This window comes from Capra hircus, chromosome 8 (assembly GCF_001704415.2).
Source record: "Capra hircus breed San Clemente chromosome 8, ASM170441v1, whole genome shotgun sequence".
NCBI lineage: Eukaryota > Metazoa > Chordata > Mammalia > Artiodactyla > Bovidae > Capra > Capra hircus.
Genome location: NC_030815.1, coordinates 98,373,374 through 98,393,117, shown reverse-complemented (window position 1 = coordinate 98,393,117; position 19,744 = coordinate 98,373,374). Strand labels below are relative to the sequence as shown.

The 19,744-nt window shown below is 40.4% G+C and overlaps 1 protein-coding gene across 1 annotated transcript in view; it reads left to right on the top strand.

Moving 5' to 3' along the window:
* Positions 1–19,744, top strand: part of TMEM245 (transmembrane protein 245) — a 79,610-nt gene that overhangs the window by 53,975 nt on the left and 5,891 nt on the right. Inside the window, 3 exon segments of the mRNA XM_018052564.1 lie at positions 5,124–5,224; positions 6,393–6,567; positions 10,688–10,882. Coding sequence (XP_017908053.1) covers positions 5,124–5,224; positions 6,393–6,567; positions 10,688–10,882 — 471 coding nt within the window.

Here is a 19,744-nt window from a genome sequence, read left to right as displayed (position 1 = left end):
CATTTTTTTCCATACAAGATAATGCCATCTCCTTTGTTTTAAACATTACTCTTTAATGTTGTGATTTCTTGGAATTGGTAAGCAAAGCTGTGATTTGCACCCATATCCAGCTGATGGAGATCACACATTCTTCTGGTATACCATGATGCTTTCCTCCAGGAGGAAGTGGTTGTGTCAAAAGTGATGAATTAAATTTGTGGCACTGTTAACATTATTCAGCTGGACACATGAAGCCAGAAGCTAAAAATTTAGTTCTTTGCAGAGAATGACAAATACCATATAATATCACTGATATATGGAATCTAAAAAAAAAGGCTGCGAACGAACTTATTTACAAAACAAATAAACTCACAGACATAGAAAACAAACTTATGATTAACAAAGGGGATATGGAGAGGATCAAATTAGGAGTTTGGGATTAAAATATACACACTACCATATATAAAAAATAACTAGGACCTACTGTATATCACAGGATACTCAATATCTTGTAAAAACTATAATGGAAGAGAGTGTAAATATGTATGTACATGTATGTATAAGTGAATCACTTTACTGTACACCTGAAACAAATACAAGATTGTAAATTGACTGTATTTCAGTGAAAATTTTTTAAAAATTGAGGTCTTTGGTTCAGGAAGGAATTTGAGGTTAGAGAGAGTGTAGTCATCTATAGCGATATGAGGAAATATATATCTCTTTACAGGTTAGATTTGCTTTATCTTCTTGGGATCGTACACATTAATTATGTGCTGTAACAGTAGCCCATGTCTTGGTTCTAATGTGTACTCATACAAAAACCATTCATTTTATTTTTAATACGGAAAAAATTTTAACAACCCTCAGGAGCAGTACAATAGTCTTAATTGTTCTCAAAATTGATAGATTTCTGTGAGTCTGAAAAATATGGTGCAGACGAGATAACTTGATACGGGCTGGGCCATTTTTCTAAGCACAACTCTAAAGTTATATAAATTATAGATTATAATTCAGGATGATTTTTAGCAGTCTGAGTGCTTTTTACTTCTTTACTGGGTCAAATTCAAGACTTAAAATATGCAGTTTTACATAGATGTCTCTAAAAAAATTTCTCATGTATGTAGGATAACAATGAGCTCTAGTTCCACAAACTGTCAGTTTTTTTGTTCTTAGGGATTATATTCAAGATGGAATATGTTTCTTCAAGGAGACAGATTTTAAGAGGGAAAAATATTCTATAAATGATTTTGAAAGTATTATTACAATGTCCTGAGGCTGTAGTTTTGTCTGTAAATTATCAGTTATATCAGATTTTATAAGCACCAATCATTAGTCCTCATCATTGTTACAGTTAAGTGAGTTATTAGACTCATTTCACATTATTCATTAATAAGTTAAAAAGTGGAATTGAAATTGAGAGTGAACTGCATGTCCAGACAGTGAAAGTGTCTTTGTTCTTCAAGCTTTGTCTTCTGAAATATGTGGCTATTTGATAGAAACACTGTCCCATTGAATTTCTGAACCTTTATTATTTTTCTCCATTCTGGGTAAGTGTTCCTCTATACTGACTACATCTGTGGTTGGGTTTACATTTCATGAATTTTTGAGTTAGTGGCATGCATCCTTTACCCTCAAACCATGTTCCTCCCCTTAGAGCATGTTGTGTCCTGAATGTTTGCATCGCACCCTTCTTCCCTGATGCTCCATTCTGCTTGCTCTGGTGGAGATATTGCACATTACTAAGTTGCATGTTGTCACGGCCTCAGTGCAATTTAGTGTGTGTGATATTTTCACATGAGTGCATGCACACGGGTATGGCTCTTGCTTGTGGGATTACAGCTTTTCAGGGCTGGTGGGTGGGGGGGGTCCTAGTGATCAATTTGATGGGAGAATGCGTGTACTGTGAGATTTTCATTTGGAAAGTAAACATGCTCCCCACCTCTAGTTTTGCAGAATTGAAAATACTAGGGTTAACAGAAATTGATGTTAATCATTTAGTAAGTCAGTATTTCCAGTTTTCACTGAAAATATTAAATTTTAAATATTCATTGGAAATTGTTAGAGATTGAAGATTATAAATATTGTTTAAATTGAAATGTATAAGGAAGAGTTTAAAGCTGTAAGAAAATATATTTTTACTTATTTGAAGAGATTTTCTAATGCTGTAATAGAGAGGCAGAATTTCATGCATATTTAGAAAAATTAATTAATTTGTTTAAAGTAATTTATTAATAATTTAAGCTAGAGTTCTTAAATAATAACCAAGTCAGTAAATATAATGCCTTTTTCCCTTGCTTGATTAAAGATCAACCTAATAAGCCTAAACTTTGCTTCAGGTTTCTAAGGAAAATAAATGACTTTTAAAAACTTCATATTTAGTTTCTCTTTGTGGTGCTTTAAAAATTACTAAATTCATTTTATTAGTCTTATAATAGAACTAGTGTTGAGATACAAATGTTTGCTATTTGTGCGTGTAATTGAAACAACCTCTTGTTGACTTTCTTAGTTAGTGCTAGAGGAGTACGGAGAAGGCAATGGCACCCCACTCCAGTACTCTTGCCTGGAAAATCCCATGGACAGAGGAGCCTGGTGGGCTGCAGTCCATGGGGTTGCAAAGGTCGGACATGACTGAGTGACTTCCCTTTCACTTTTCACTTTCATGCATTGGAGAAGGCAATGGCACCCCACTCCAGTACTCTTGCTTGGAAAATCCCATGGACAGAGGAGCCTGGTAGGCTGCAGTCCATGGGGTTGCAAAGGTTGGACATGACTGAATGACTTCCCTTTCACTTTTCACTTTCATGCATTGGAGAAGGAAATGGCAACCCACTCCAGTGTTCTTGCCTGGAGAATCCCACGGACGGGGGAGCCTGGTGGGCTGCCATCTCTGGGGTCGCACAGAGTCAGACACGACTAAAGCGACTTAGCAGCAGCGGAGGAGTAAGTATCCACGATTGGTAGGGATTATCAAAGACACAAAACCATGTATTAAGTATATAAAAATATTGAATTAATATTTACCACTACCACGGACTCCACATGGTTTCATGTGATGCCTCTGTCATAGGCTTGTGTGTGTGACTGTGTTATTTCCAGTGGGGACAGAAGGTGTCCATGGGAGCAGCCGATCCTGAGCCACTTAGCAGCACGCTACGTCTGCGTGCACAGCGTGCTTTCCCCTTCTGGAAATCCAGTGTCAACCAAGTTTCTGTCCAATTTACTGTGAAACTGGGTCTCTGGCGTGGCTGGTAAATCAGGAAAGGGAGGGAGTTGTAATGAAGGGAGCTGGCGGATCCTTTTCCCAATTGGGTTTGTTGTTGTTTAGTTCCTAAGTTGTGTCCGACTCTTTTGTGGCCCCATGGGATTTCCTAGGCAAGAATACTGGAGTGGGTAGCAGTTCCCTTCTCGAGGGGATCTTCCCGATGCTGGGTTTGAATGCAGGTCTCCTGCATTGCAGGCGGATTCTTTACATTGCAGGTGGATTCTTTACCATCTGAGCCACCAGGGAAGCCTGTGGGAATAGCATACTACAGTGATTTTCTTCCTACTAGAGAAATAATTTCATTATCTCTTGGACTAGTATATCTTTGTCCTTAGGTCCCTTATGAGAATACAGCTCATTGCCCCATTTTTTCTAGGCTTACGCCTTGGGGTATCTTACCCTTTCCTATGATTAGGATTTTTCTGGCATATCTCAAATTTCTTGTCCCAAGTTTGCTGTTAAGCCTTGTCTCTCATTTCCAGCTGCCTCCAGGGTATTTCCATCATCCTTTTTTTGGCTAAACATGGCCCAGCTAAACGTATTCCCTTTTCTTCCATGTTCTCTCCTATTCTGGGTTTCTCCACGACTTTGATACACTGCCATTCTTTCTCCCTCAGGTTTAAAACCCAAATCTCTCATGTTCCTTTTTTCTTCCATGTTTTGTATTCAGTTACTCTTCAGATCGTTTGTATTTCCTGTAGGCTATGTCCCTTCCTTTCAGTCTTTTTGATACCTCTTCCATCTGTGTCCTTACTGTCAGAGGTCATACTGCACCTTTAAGATATTTTTGAGTGAAAGCCGCTGGTCAGCGTGACAGGATTTTACAACTTGGGAGCCACTCTGTCACCAAGTCCGTGTCTCAGACCGGTATAAAGTGACTGAATCACCAGGTTCCAGAGTTTGACGTTACTGTCACAGTACACCTCTTGGGATGCTTTAGGAAAACTTGGTGTGTCCTTCTCTGTATACAGCGTCACCTTTGCTGCCACGGTCTCTGCTTTTTTCAGTTACAGACAGCTTTTCCTTCTTTCCTGAGTGTATGGGCGTGCCTCCCGTGTACCCCACAGATTCCTTGTTTTTGTGACTTTGTGATATCTTGGATGATTTTAGGTTTGCTGCCCTTGTGCTCTCTCTGAGCAGTTCCTTCCTTCTCCTCCTTAACACAGTCCTACCTTAAGTCTTCCAACTGAAAAGCAAAAATGAAGTACCCGAGATTACATATTTTCATTCCTATTAATCATTGAATATGTATGCCTGTTTTTACACCTCTTGTATTTTAATCTCAGATTTTACTTTGGAATTAATAAGGTTTATCTTCTGTAAATTCTCTCCAAGTGACCTGCATTGTTTGATACCATTTTTAGACGTTACTTTGTAAGTTGGGTTGCATGGTTTAAGAAATGTGGAAACATTTTGTTAACAAAAGAAGAAAGACTGATGAAGTACCAGTTATATTATCCCTCACTTACTCTTCCCAAGGGGAGGGCTGGTCACAGCCTGGATGTCTCAGAATTTAATTACCTCCTCAGAGATAAGATAATCACACTTATTTTTCTTTCTCTTTATTTTGGTGGTGAGTAATCTGCTTCAGAAGTGAAAACCTGATGAGTTATTTCAGTGAATAGGGTATCTTAAGGTTTTTCTGTTATCTTTTTATTAGAGAAATTTAAAGGACAGTTTAGTAAATCTATTTCAAGGTTTAAATAGAAGATTTGTATATTTTATTGAAATAAAATGAAAACAGCATTCTCAGGCCACTGGAAAAATCGAAGCTATTATCAGATTTGGAATAAAATCTAGAAGCCTAGAAATAATTGATTTTTCTGAATCCCAGTATGATACTGTGTTTATTTTGTTTCTACTTTATCTTTGGACATTCTAGAGGGGTGTTTGATGCTTCCCTCAAAATGGCTGGCTTCTATGGATTATATACCTGGCTGACTCATACTATATTTGGCATCAATATTGTCTTCATACCATCAGGTAACAGCTGTACCATAACTTCTGCTGTGCTCTATTTAAGGAACATTAAACCATTTTACATGCATTGTCATCTTCGTCAAACTTGGAATGCTAAATTTTGATATCTAGTCTAAATTAGCACAGAAATGTGATCTGTAATGTTTGTTTATTGCTGTGTCCCCAGTAGCTGGAATAATACCCAGTACATAGTAAACACTGCATAAGCAACAAATATTCATTTGTTAGTTGAACATACTGTTCTGAAAAGGGTTGATTGTGAAGTAAGGTCCTTCAACTAGCAAGGTTATTTGTGGTGGGTTTTTTTCTTTCTTTTGTTTTTAGATACACTTTATTAGAAAGAAGCAAGGTAAGGAATATACGTTCTCATCTGAGATTTAGAGACTAATCTCTGAGTTGGCTTTGGTCTCAGTACAAATATTTGGCCAGTGCTCTACAGTTATATTGGAGAAGGACATGGCACCCACTCCAGTACTCTTGCCTGGAAAATCCCATGGACGGAGGAGCCTGGAAGGCTGCAGTCCATGGGGTCGCTAAGAGTCGGACACGACTGAGAGACTTCGCTTTCACTTTTCACTTTCATGCACTGGAGAAGGAAATGGCAACCCACTCCAGTGTTCTTGCCTGGAGAATCCCAGGGACAGGGGAGCCTGGTAGGAGGCCGTCTCTGGGGTCGCACAGAGTCGGACACGACTGAAGTGACTTAGCAGCAGCAGCAGCAGCTACAGTTATATTATAGGGTCATTTGGTGTCCCTGAGGGAGTGGTTCTGAGACCCTCTGAAAATTCCAGAATCTGTGGGTGCTCAGGTACCTTGGCTCTCCGAACCTACAGGTTCCACATCTGAGGATACTGAGGCCAACTATATATGTATTAACTAGCCATCGATTGAGAATAATAGCTGTGGGACACTAACATTTGTGACTTAAGAGTAGAAGTAAACACACACTTGAGAAGGATTTTCATGATCCAGTTTTAAGATCTTGGATTTCATTTAACAGCCAATTCAGTTAAACAGGGTGTATCCTTGCCCTAAAATTTGAATATGTATTTTTTAAACTTGTTCTGGTGGAAATTTTTAAACAGTAGGAGCTAGTGTTTAGATTCTGCTGTTGGTATTGCTCTGATGATGATGTTAAAGTTGCTTCTTCTTCTTTTTAACCTTGTATTAGCCTTAGCAGCAATCCTTGGAGCAGTGCCATTTCTGGGCACATACTGGGCAGCAGTACCTGCAGTTCTTGATCTGTGGCTTACCCAAGGCTTAGGATGCAAAGCCATCTTACTGTTGGTTTTTCATCTCTTGCCAACCTACTTTGTAGATACTGCCATCTATTCTGATATATCAGGGTAAGTATTGCACTTCTGCAGTTGGTGATGAATCATATCCAGGAATTTCTCTGGCCTTTTTTTATTAAGGTTTATTTTTTTCCTTTTCCTTTTGGGCATGGATGAAAGGACAGGTGATAGTAATCTTTTGTGATCCCACTGATATAATCAAAGTTTAATTTATATGATTAATATCATTCACAACATATGTTATTTTGTTCATAGTAAGTAGTATTTACAATATATGAGACCATTGGCTAAAGTAAAATTGTGAATAATCCTCTGGTTTAGTGACATTTAATGTAGGAAAAAGTACTCCTGTACATACTTCAAAATAAGAATATTATAAGTATGGTAAGAAGTTAGTAGTTATTTTCAGAACTTCTTTGCTTTGGGAAAAATGTATTTTTAGATTTTATGAGGATTTCCATGTAAGATGAAATCTTATAAGTTTGTATCTGAGAAACAGTGCTTTCTTTCTTACTTAAGGTACTATAGTATGGTTCTATGATGAATACAGGTTAAATTTAAGGCAGAAGCCAAACTAGCAATATAATAAATATGTCATTTTTGTAGATTTTGATGTCTCTTTTAGCAATTTGCATTTACTAAATTAAGCTGGTTTTCATTTAGCCATGTATCAAGATAAATATTGCTTATTAGAATCTAGAATGTGACCAAATAATTGAATTTTATTCAGCTACTCAGATATAGAATATGACCTACATAAACTATCATCATAGTTAATATAATAAATTTTCTTTGAATAAAACTCATTACAATAAGGTCAAAGTTTATAGGAAGAGGACCCTTCAGTTAATTTGAAATTATGAAGAGACGAGTTATATGCTACCTTGTTTCTTTCTAGTTAAAGTAGAAAGTAAATATATAGAACTACTAAGAAGCCCCAGAGTTTCAGAGCAAAAAGAAACAAGCACATCCATAAGGGAACTTTAGGGGGACTTTTGTGCCTAAAACGTCAGTATAAAAGGAGAACGTCACTGTGTTTAACTAACATTTAATAGCTGAAATTTAAATAATGACTAGTTACATGGTTTATAGTTAAGTATTTTCATTTCTTTAAACTTTGTTGCAAATTTTATATTAAGGTTTTAGCTAGAATTGATGTTACTATTGTAAATTGTATTGGGGTGCTATGAACTGCATCCGTATAAAATGGGAAACTCTTACTGATAGATGTTGCATGTGTTTTGACTGCCCCATTGCCCAGCCGTTACCCTATCTTCTTCCTTTCCTTGGGTCTCCCTAGTCACTGAGACACAACAGTATTGAAAGAAGACTGGTTACTAACCCTACAGTGGTCTCTAAGTGTTCAAGTGAAAGGAAGAGTCAAATATTGCTCACCTTAAATCAAAAGCTAGAAATGATTAAATTTCACGAACAAGACATATTGAGAGCTAAGGTAGGTCAAAAGCTAGGCCTCTTGAGCCAAATAATTAGCCAAGTTGTGAATGTAAAGGAAAAGTTCTTGAAGAAAGTGAAAAGTACTCTTCCAGTGAACATGTAGATGATAAGAAAACAAAACAGCCTTTTTGCTGATATGGAGAAAGTTTTGATGTTCTAGATGGAAGATCAAATCAGCCACAACATTCCCTTAAACCAGAGCCTAATCTGGAGCAATGCCGTAACTCTTTTTAATCCTGTGAAGGCTATGAGAGGTGAGGAAGCTGCAGAAGAAAAGTTTAAAGCTAGCAGAGGTTGGTTCATATGCTTTAAGGAAAGAAGCCGTCGCTGGAACATAGAAGTGCAAGGTGAAGTAGCAAGTGTTGATGTAGAAGTTATGCAGAAGATCTAGCGAAGAAAAATAATTAAGGTGACTACTACATTAAACAGATTTTCAGTGTAGACCAAACAGCTTTCTATTGGGAAAAGATGCCATTTAGGACTTTCAGTACTTGTCTTCAAAGCTTGAAAGGACAGGCTAATTCTATGGCTAGGAGCTCATGTAGTTGATAACTTGAAAGTTGAAGCCAGTGCTCATTTCAATTCAGTTCAGTTGCTCAGTCGTGTCCGACTCTTTGCGATCCCATGGACTGCAGCACACCAGGCTTCCCTGTCCACTTACTGTTCCAGAAATCCTAGGGCCCTTAAGAATTGTGCTAAATCTACTCTGCGTGTGTTCTAGAAATGAAACTACAAAACCTGGATGATGGCAGCACATCCATTTACAACATAGTTTACTGAATATTTTAAGCCCACTCTTGGGACCTACTGTTCAGAAAAAATGAGTTCCTTTTAAAATACTTTGGGACTTCCCTGGTAGTCCAGTTGCTAAGACTTTGTGCTCCCAGTGCAGGGGGCCCAGGTTCAATCCCTGATCAGGGAACTAGATCCCACGTGCCGCAGCTAAGAGTTTGCATGCAACAACTAAAGATCCTGCCTGCTGCGACTAAGGTCCAGCACAGCCAAATAAAGGAATAAGTATTTTTAAAAAATACTGTGGGTTATCTTACAACACACCCAGTCACCCGCAAGCTCTGATGGAGATTTCAATGAGATTAATGTTGTTTTCATGCCTGTAACACAGCATGCATTCTTGCAACCTGTGGTTCAAGGAGTAATTTCAACTTTCAACCCTTATTATGTAAGAAATGCTGATCCTATGATGGATCTGGGTAAAGTCAGTTGAAAACCTTCTAGAAAGGATTCACTGTTCCAGATGTCATTAAGAGTGCTTGTATTGCATTGGGAAGAGGTCAAAATATCAGCATTAACAGAAGTTTGGAAAAAAGTCGATTCCAACCCTCATAAATAACTTTAAGAGGTTCAAGACTTCGGGAAAGTAACTGCAGATACGGTGCAGATAGTAAGAGACCTAGAAGTGGAGCCTGAAGATGGAATTGATTTACTGCAATCTCGTGATAAGACTTTAATGGATGAGGAGTTGCTTATGGATAAGCGAAGAAGGTGGTTTCTTGCCACTTGGAATCTACTTCTGGTAAAGATGCTGTGAGGATTGTTGCAATGACAACAAAAGATTTGGAGTAGTACATCAACTTGGTTGATAAAGCAGAGGCCGGGTTTGAGAGGATTAACTCTTGTGTTGAAAAAAGTTCTGTGGTGACTAAAGCTCTCAAACAACATTGCTTTCTGCAGAGAAATCACCAATGAAAAGAAGAGTCAGTCAGTGCAGCAAAACTTTGCTGTCTTGTTTTAAGAAATTGTCACAGACTCTGCACAGTCTTCCAGCGGCCAGTCATGTTGACCAGTCAGCAGCCATCACCATTGCGACAAGACGCTCCACTAGCAGAAAGATGACAATCTGCTGAAGGCTCACATGATAATTAGCGTTTTTACCAATCAAGTATTTTTAAATTAAGGTACCTTACATTTTTTTAGACATAATGCTGTTGCACACTTAAAAAGACTACAGATCAGTGTCAACATAATTTTTATATACTCTGGGGAAGCAGAAATTTCTTGTGACTCACTTTATTGCCATATATGGCTTTATTGTGGTAGTCTGGAAGCCGAACCTGCAATATCTCTGAGGTCTGCCTGTGTGTTATTTCATTCCAGTTATATAAATGATACTGTGAAAAGCTAGAGGACAGTTATAACTCTCTTATGAAATAAAAATCTTGGGCTTTCTAACAGATGTTATTCTCATGAGGCCTTTTGTCACTCTCTGTGTTAAAATCTGTATTTTAGGAGCTTGCTAGAAGCCTAACTTAGGAATGACAGGAATGCCATTGTATTGTTATCATCTTTTTAAAAAAGCATAGTTAGTTGAATTACATGCTTAATTTTGCCCACTTAGTTATTCTAGGCAAAGGTAAACCTAACAGGTAGCTTGTATAAACCAGTCCTAAGCTAACATGAACCCACCTCGGACAGCCATGTAATGGTACCTGTTAACACTGCTGACTTTACTGCTCAGTTGCCAGACCTACAAAAAGGCAGATGTCACACATGTAGTCAGGAAAAGTTTTGCATCTTGATACTTTTACAATTAATATTCAGATATCCACATTGAAGTGATCTAAAGAAAGCTGATAACACAGTTCAGAAGTCAGGTGTATTAGGGAATGAACAGTGTGTCAGAGAATGTATTTCCGACTTACTCCAGGGTTTACGTTTTGTTAAAAGTCGTGCGTAATCTGTGTGCTCTTCATTCCAGAGGTGGCCATCCTTACTTGACGGGCTTGGCAGTGGCTGGTGGAGCTTACTATCTGGGCCTGGAAGGAGCAATCATTGGGCCCATACTTCTCTGCATACTCGTGGTCGCTTCCAATATTTACAGTGCCATGCTAGTGAGTCCCACGAACTCAGTGCCCACACCCAACCAGACCCCATGGCCTGCTCAGACTCAGCGGTGAGTTCCAGCTGAGTGATCATAAACTGTGTATGAAATTGAGCTCACCGGTCTCTGTGTTTTCACCTGAGTGCAGTCTGTTAAGATACGGAATATCCTTTTGCCTGTTACAGAGCTGTTACCTTGCAGATTCCCTTAGCTCTCCCCTGTGTTGGGATCATATTTCCCAGTATTGTTTTCTTTCTTGATTTCTTCCTGCTTTTTGTTGGAGCACATCCTCCTGTAGATTTTTGGGAAAGAATGCATGGGAGGTAAATTTAGGGGATGATACATGTCTGTAAAGGCTTCTTCTAAAGTCATTCTCACTCAGTAGCTTGCCTGGGTAGAGAATTCTGTTTAAGAATTTTTCCCTGTGTAACTTTATTTCTTCTTTGTTTTCTAACTTTCATGGTTGTCGAAATTCTGAGGCCAGTCTGATTCCTGATTCTTTGTAATTCAAATGTTTGAAAACCTATAGGGTCTTCTTTTTTTGTTGTTGGTTTTTGATCTATTTTTGTTGCTGTGTTTGAATTGGCACTTTTATCAAGTGTCTCTGTGACCTTGAAAATTGGAAATTTGTGTTCTGCCATTCTGAAATTTTTCTTCAATTATTTTATTAATGATTTCTTTCTCTCCCTTTCAGAAATGTATTTTTATTTTGATGTTGGCCCTCCTACACTGGTCTTGTCATTTTAAAATCTTTTCTCTGATATTCTTCTGATTCTGTCTTTTTGGCTCCCACTTTCTGGATTATTTCTCCAATTTTATCTTCTATCATCTCTGTAGAGGTTTCCATTTGAACTATCATATTTTTGGGCAGTCTGGCTTATTGAGATATTATTTGTGTAATAAAACTTGCCTTTTTAAGTGTATAGGTCTGTGTTAGTTTTCTGTGACATGTAGCAAATTTTCACTAACTTAGTGGCATAAAGCAGCACATTTATAAGAAAGTCAGAGTACAGGTACAGTTCAGCTGGTCCTTCTGCTTAGGATCTTCCACGGCTACAGTCAAGGCATGAGGGTAGGCAGGGGTTTCATTGGGATCCTCTTCCAGGCTTGCTTGTTATTGACAACATTCCTTTGTTTGCAGTTGTAGCCACAAGTTGAGGCTCCCAGAGGCTGCCTCTTTCCATAGGCATTTTATAACATAATGCTTGCTTTTGCCAGGCCTTCAGGAGTATTTTTCTGACTTCTGTTGCTGATGGCCAAGACTCTTTTGCAGAGGGCTCACCTGATTAGCCCTGGCCCACAGAACATATTGTCATTTTGATTAAAGTCAGTTGCTTGGGGACCTTAATTACATCTGTAATATCCCCTAACCTTCACCATATTAACACAATATAATCACAATATTAGGGGCCTCCCTGGTGGTTCAGGGAAAGAGAACCTGCCCACCAGTGCAGGGTACACAGTTTTCATCCCTGGGTTGGGAAGATCCCCTGGAGGAGGAAATCACAACCCACTCCAATGTTCTTCCCCTGGGAACTCCCATGGACAGAAGGAGCCTGGCAGGCTACAGTTCATGGGGCCACAAAAGAGTTGGACACAACTTAGCGACTTAAACAACAGCAACAACAATGGTCACAGTATCAGGTATCCAATACTTTTGACTGTTGGCTGATGTGAAGAGCGAACCTCTCAGGATTTGCGGGGTGGTTTATTATGTGTGTCACCATAATATAATCTGCCAGGACCATTGTCTGTGCAGCCACTGATGTCAGTGCTTTCTTGGTTTCCCTGTGGGGCTGCTAAATTCCTCAGTGAAAGATCTTTTAATTTCCTGCTCAGAGGTTGGTGGCTTGGCTGCCAGCCTGGAGCCACGACAGGGAGAGGGACGGGACAGCATCTGAGATGCAGATCGTCACTCAGTCTGCCGCTCAGTCTGGTAGGGGTCAGTATGCACTCCTACCCTTATCCCTGCCTGCTGTCCCCCAGTCCAGAGACTTTTTTGTTTTACCTTTGCTAAGGGACGAAAAGACTCGAAGTTCTGCCAGTAACAGGGAGCATTTGCCTGGCTGGGTGGAGGTGTGGGTTGGACCCATGAGGTTTTACTGCATTTTAGGCACACTTCAAAGCAGCCCTTCTGTGTCTAGTCCTACCTTCAACCCCATTTCCAAAGTTACTTGATACCACCAATTCCTGAGCCTTATTGAATAACTCCTGGCTTAGGATTCAGTTTTTTAGGTCATGCTGGTCATAGCAGTTCTTCATCTGCTTTCCACTTTCTGAAAGTTTGTTTCTTTTAATCTCTTATGTTCTCTTTTTTAAGGTAGATTTATGCCTTCTAGTGGTTTTTTAAAAATATATATATTGATTTGTTTGGCTTGCATCAGGTCTTAGTTGTAGCATAGGGGCTCTCTAGTTGTGGCAGGGGGGCTTAGACATGCAGGCTAAGTTGCTCCAAAGCATGTGGGATGTTAGTTCCCGACGAGGGATCGAACCCCCGTCCCTCTGTATTGCAGGGTGGATGATGGATTCTTGATCACAGGACCACCAGGGAACTCCCTCTAATGGGGTTTTGAAAAGGCCTGAGGGAATCCTGTGTCTCACACAGCACTTCCTGGGGGAAAGTCTAAATGACCTCTTAAATAGTAACAACCAGCTGCCACTGACATTTATTGGGACTCAGTGTACCAAGTTCTGTGCTAAAACTTTGCCTGCATTGTCTTATTTTACTTAATCTGTCCAGTGTTTCCATGTGAGGTTAGGAACAGTTGTTTTCCGTATCTTATCGATGAAGTCAAGGCTTAGAGAGGTTATCCTGCCTGTGGTCACATAGAAATAAGCAGGTGAGGTAGTGTGATTTCAACTAGAGGTCTTTCTTTTCCTTAGCCATCCCCCCACCGCTGCTCAGGGAAAGACACTCTCCTCTGTCTCCTTCCTCAGTAGGTGGTACCCCTCACGTACGTGTGCCTGTGTGTGGTCATCCTTACAGCCTCCTGTCTTCTCAAGTCACCATCTTTCCCAGTCCTACCTGTTCCGTCTCAAGTCCGCCCTTTCCTCCTTTTCTCCAGCGTCACCCGCCCTGGGCCCAGCCTCGGGGTTTCTTGGCTGGACTGTCGTGGCATCTCAGTCTCCTGGCCAGCCTCTCAGCATCCACGCTTGCTGCCTTCCGGTCTCTTGACACTGAGCAGATGTGTCCTTTTTAAAGGGGAGGCGTATCTGGTCGTGATGCTCTTCTACCAGAACTGGCCTCCCACTGTTCTTACCAGGAAGATCAAAATCCTAAGGCCCTGCGTGGTCTGCCTGTGCCTGGCTCATGCGTCTGTAACATCTTCCCCATGTCAGAGCTGCAGCCACGCTGGCTTTCTGCCAGGGCCTCAGATACACCAGCTCCATTCAAACCCTAGGCCTTCAGACACGCTGCCACTAGCTCCTAATCATTCTTCAGATTGCGACTCAAACGTCAGTCCATCAGAGCTTTCCCTCCTCTCAAGATTAGGTTATGTCCTGCATTTAATGCTCTTAAGGATAGCACCTCCTACCTTTCCTTTTTTTACAGCTTTCATTTATACACTTGGTTATTTGTCTTTTCCCTTTTTACTGTGGTTGCTGCTACTGCCAGGCCGTGCCTGTTTTAGTTACTGGGGTATTTACCATACCTGTCAACCTTTGACAGCGCCCTCTTCCTAGTTCAAGGAATGACTGGGCTTTGAGGGAATAGTGTCTACAGCGTCATGAGCTATGGAAGGATTCAGCTTGTCTTAGGACTCTTATGCTGTAACATGAGAATGTCTTCGTTCCGTTAGATCTTCTAATTGTGGATACGGGCACTGATGGCTGAGAAGATCCATCTGCGTGACTATTTCTGTGTACTGTTTCCAGGTCCCATGTAGTGCTTCTCACTGTTGACAGTGGGGAATACACTATTTCATGGTAGTAAATGTCGACACAGCACAGCTTTGGGCTCCCAGCTGTTTTGGCCTCAATTCAATAATCAGAACCTATGGCTTCCCCTGTTATCTATTAACACTGGGACTGTCTGGGAAGTGTGGGGAAGGACATAACACCCCTGCAATCACAATTTTTCAAGTCTCAATACTTTTTTGATTTTTGGATAGAATAATAAGACTTGATTTGATAGACTTATTTCATTCCTACCAAAACCTGAGCGGCAATCTTTGAACACTAAAGCTCAGAAAAATCTGTAAGAAGGAAGTCAGGGCGTATCCCAGGAACTCCTCTGGGGATGCTATTCGCTGTATTTAAGTTTTCCTTTGCCCTCCGTCACACCCTGACTTGACCAGAGGTGACAGCTAGAAGGTGGTCCTTTAAGGAACTCAGCTTTACCTTTTGGGGGATAGAGTTATTAGTCAACTCATTCCTGTTTTTAGAAGCATTATCTTAACCTGACTGTGATTATCTTCCATAATTTAATACCCAAAGTTCACTCAAAGGTCATTAGCTTTTTATGAAAGAAATTACAAATGATTCCCAAATTAAGAAGGTTTAACTTATGATTTTTCAACTTAGTGATGGTGTAAAAGCAATACACATTCAGTGGAAACTGTACTCAGATTTTTAATGTTGATCTTTTCCTGGGCTAGCGATATGCCGTACGACTCTCTCGTGATGCTGGGCAGCGGTGGCTGCAGCTCTCAGTCAGCCACATGGTCACAAGGGGATACAACTGATATGCCTACAACCATGTGGCACCCAGACAGCTGTTCTGTTTTTCACTTTCAGTACAGTGTTTGGTAAATTACTTGAGATATTCAACACTGTTATTCTAAGACAGGCTTTGTGTTAGATGATTTTGCCCAACTGTCGGGTTTCCCTGGTGGTTCATTGGTAGAGAATCCACCTGCTAATGCAGGAGATGCGGGTTTGATCCCTGAGTGGGGAAGATTCCCTGGAAGAGGAAATGGCAACCCTTTCCAGTATTCTTGCTTGGCTAATCCCATTGACAAAGGAGCCTGGTGGGCTCCAGTTCGTGGAGCTGCAAAAGAGTCAGACATGACTTAGTGACTAAGCAACAACGGCAGGCCAGTGTAAGTGTTATAAGCACGTTTAAGGTAGGTGAGGCTAAGCTGTGATGTTTTGTAGGTTAAGTGTATGAAATACTTTTTTGACTTAAAATATTTTTAATGTACAGTGAGTTTCTTGGGACGTGTGTATGTGTGTGAGTCGCTCAGTCGTGTCTGACTCTTTGTGACCCCATGGACTGCAACCTGCCAGGCTCCTCTGTCCATGGAATTCTCTAGGTAAGAATACTGGAGTAGGTTGCCATTATCTTCTCCAGGGGATCTTCCTGACCCAGGGATCAAACCTGGGTCTCCTGCATTGTAGGCAGATTCTTTACCATCTGAACCACAAGGGAAGCTGTCTTAAGGATATTATTGAACCGCAAGGGAAGCTGTCTTAAGGATATTATTAAGTATGAAGCCAGGTATAATGCAATCATAAGATAAGGAAGATCAGTGTTGGGCAATTAAGCTAAGGTTTAACACCTACTTTTTAATAGAGCAAGACATTATTTTTGTCTTTGTAAAATAATATATGAAAATAGTCTCATAAAAAACCATGATTCCTCTAGACCTTTGCCTAAATCTTGAGGACGTCATTTGGAGTATGCTCCGTATCATTCCAGTTTAGGATAGATGCTCAATGAAAATTTGATGAGTTAATAGATTAGTGAAACCAGGAGCAGATCAGATTAAAAGATCCTTTCACTATAAGGCTGATAAAAGAGTATGGGCCATAGCAAACTCCAGCCTTAGAACTTTATTCCAAATTTATGGAAGAGGCAGAATGTACGTAAGTGATGACATGTGCTCCGTCACAAGGTGTGCTGGTGGGGGTTTAGGAAATACATACTCAGCTGTCCTGAACCTACTGAAGTAAAGTACATTAGTCAGTGTACGCTTTCATTTGTAACATCCACAATTTAGTCTTTCTCTGGGAAGCTGGGAGTCAACAACTCTTGAGTTGTTAAATCAGAAAAGACTTCAGCATTCTCATAAATGGATTTTTTTTAAAAAATCTCCTTGAAAACTTCAGGGGAACCAGATCCCAAAATATTTTCAAGGAGCCATGAAGATTGCAAGTGAGAAATCGCATCACACAGTCCCCATTGTAATGAAGGGAACTGTGAAACGTTCACAGCAGTCTGCTATCCCCCTAGTCACATGCGGCCCCATTCCACCTTTTTTATGCTTGAGAAATTCTACCACTGTGGTTCAAAGGAACATAACAATCCTTATGGTTTGGGAAAAAATACTATATTTAGATGGTTTAGGTAGCTGGTAAGTTACTTCAGTCGTGTCCAACTCTGTGCAACCCCATAGACTGCAGCCCACCAGGCTCCCCCGTCCCTGGGATTCTCCAGGCAAGAACAAGAAATAATACTGTCAAAAAAGTACCCTGGCAGCCCAGTCATTAGGACTCTGTGCTTTCACTGCTGAGGGCCCAAGTTCACCCCTAGTTGAGGAACTAAGATCCCACAGGCTATGCAGCGCAGCTGGAAAAAACACTGTCAATGCAATTTTTATTCCTTTGTTTCTTCCTAATCTAGAGCGTTACAGTTTTATGAGCCCTGTGGATTAGTTCCTGCTATGCCTTTTGATGAGACCAGGAAGAAATTATATCTCTATCTCTGGGTTATGGAGTTTGTTTTCCAAGAGGTAATTGAGGTTCGGTTCAGATCAATGTACTTCTATAGGGTTTTACACACACACACCCACACACCCACACACCATCACCACCAAACATTTAGAGAAAACATACTGTTGAGATGGAAAATACTTAATAGCTGTTTTCTTAGCTTGCTTCATTGTGTTTTCTTTCTTCGGAGTCCTTCTGGAGGCTTTCTTGGCCTGGAGGCAGAACTGAATAGCAGGTATGAATTTCAGGGTTACAGCTAAGCTTACTTGTCAACAGAAAGCAGTCACCAGGCCAACCACAGTTTTAATCTTATTTCATGTATCTTTGCCCTGAGGCAGCTGTTTTCATTCATAATTTAGGGGAATTGAAGAGTTAGAGATTGAAGCTTGCAGGTATCTTAGAAATTTGAAAAGATATGAAAGAATGAATTTTAAAACTTTTTGGTATTGGAAAATGCTTTGTAATACTGATCAGTTTTTGGTTATTGGTTTTAAAGATATTCCAGGGCTTCCCAGAATTGAGTGCTACCTGAATTTCATATAGTCTGGGGCAACTTGTAGCTAGCTTTACCTGTACACAAATGTAGGTGAGACTGTGAAAAAGAGATATATAAATAAATGGGTAGGTAGCTATCTAGAGCAATGGTCGTGGCAGAGGAGGGTGAGGCTCCCCTCAGGGGACATTTAGCAATGTATAGAGACGTGTTCATCATCACAGCTATAGAGGGTAGGAGCGGGGATGTTGCCAAACCTCTCACAGTGTACAGAGTGGTCAGCAGTGGAGCTATGGAGAAACCTTGATTAGATAGATACAGAGATAGATGGCTATTAATACATGTAAAAGGGCTTCCCGGGTGACTCAGCGATAAAGAACCTGCCTGCCAATGCAGGAGACTCGGGTTCGATCTGTGGGTCGGGAAGATCCCCTGGAGAAGGAAATGGCAACCCTCTCTAGTGTTCTTGCCTGGGAAATCCCACGGACAGAGGAGCCTGGCAAGTTATAGTTTATGGGGTCTCAAAAGAGTTGGAAATGACCTAGCGACTAAAAGACAGCAACAATACATAAAACGAGTGTGTATAAATCTTAGTTTGGGAGAATTTTTCTCAGTATAAAAATATTTAAGGAGATAAATTCATTCTAGTTCTTTGACCTGTTGGCATATATTCAATATGGTGAGTTCAGTCATGTCATATATAATCCCTTTCAGAGACACAGGAGCCATAGCCAGGAAGCTTACCCCTTCCTCAAAGCTGTTCCTTTGGATGTAGAGCTGTGCTAGTTAGAGATGTGCTTGAGATATGAGACTTCCGACACCATCCAGTGAAAGAGCCTTCAGATAACTGAGCAAATGTAATCTTTTTTTTTTCTGTATCATTTGACCTGTGCCCCACTTGACATTTAAGTACTTCCTCTGGATGCTAAAGGGTTAACCTATATTTTACCTCTGCCTGCCTGTCTAACCCTCCTAATTGCTGATATGGTTATAAAGGAGCAAAGCAATCTCTGTCTAAAAGGATGGTAATAAACTTGTGCTTCATATCTGTATCATTTTAAGATAGATTTGCCTGTATTATAACCAAAAAAAGCCAACTCAAAAAACCCCACCATCAGTAGAACTTTAACAGCCAGAAGTTTATTTCTCTCTTGGCTGTAAGAAGTACAAAGGTCAGCAGACCAAGGCTTGGTGTGTCTGTTCCACAAACATCCATGCCAAGCTTGACCCCCCACCTTGATGTTCTGTCAGCCTTGGTGTGAGGTCTTTTCATCTGAGATGAATGCTTGTTCATTGATGAACTCTGACCTGGCCATTTGGCTGCCAACAAAGATGCAGACCTGGCTGGATAAATTATGTAGCAAAGGCCAGCTAGCTACTACAGTCCTAAGTTAGGCCCCAACACAGCAGACCCCTCCATCCAACCCAGTTATTACCTGCCAGTGAGCCACATTCACTTGGCTTGTTTGATGTAGGTCAGAAACAGCATAAGTTCATGGTCATTTGATGAAAAGCCCTATCCCATTTCTCCTGCCCTGAACCACAGCACTCAGAGCTGGGACACTGCTGGATCAGTTCTCCTATTTTGCAATAAAGTTATCCAGTTAGCGTTTAATCTTCAGTCTCTTACTGTTTTTCTCTTTAACGTCATTGTGTCTACTTTCCAGTCAGCACGAAGGGGGAAAGGTCAGAAAAGATCACCTTTCTCTTCTAAGGACATTGCCCAGAAGTCACTCAACACTTCTACTTACATCTCATTGGCCAGATGGTGGTCACATGGTCATTAG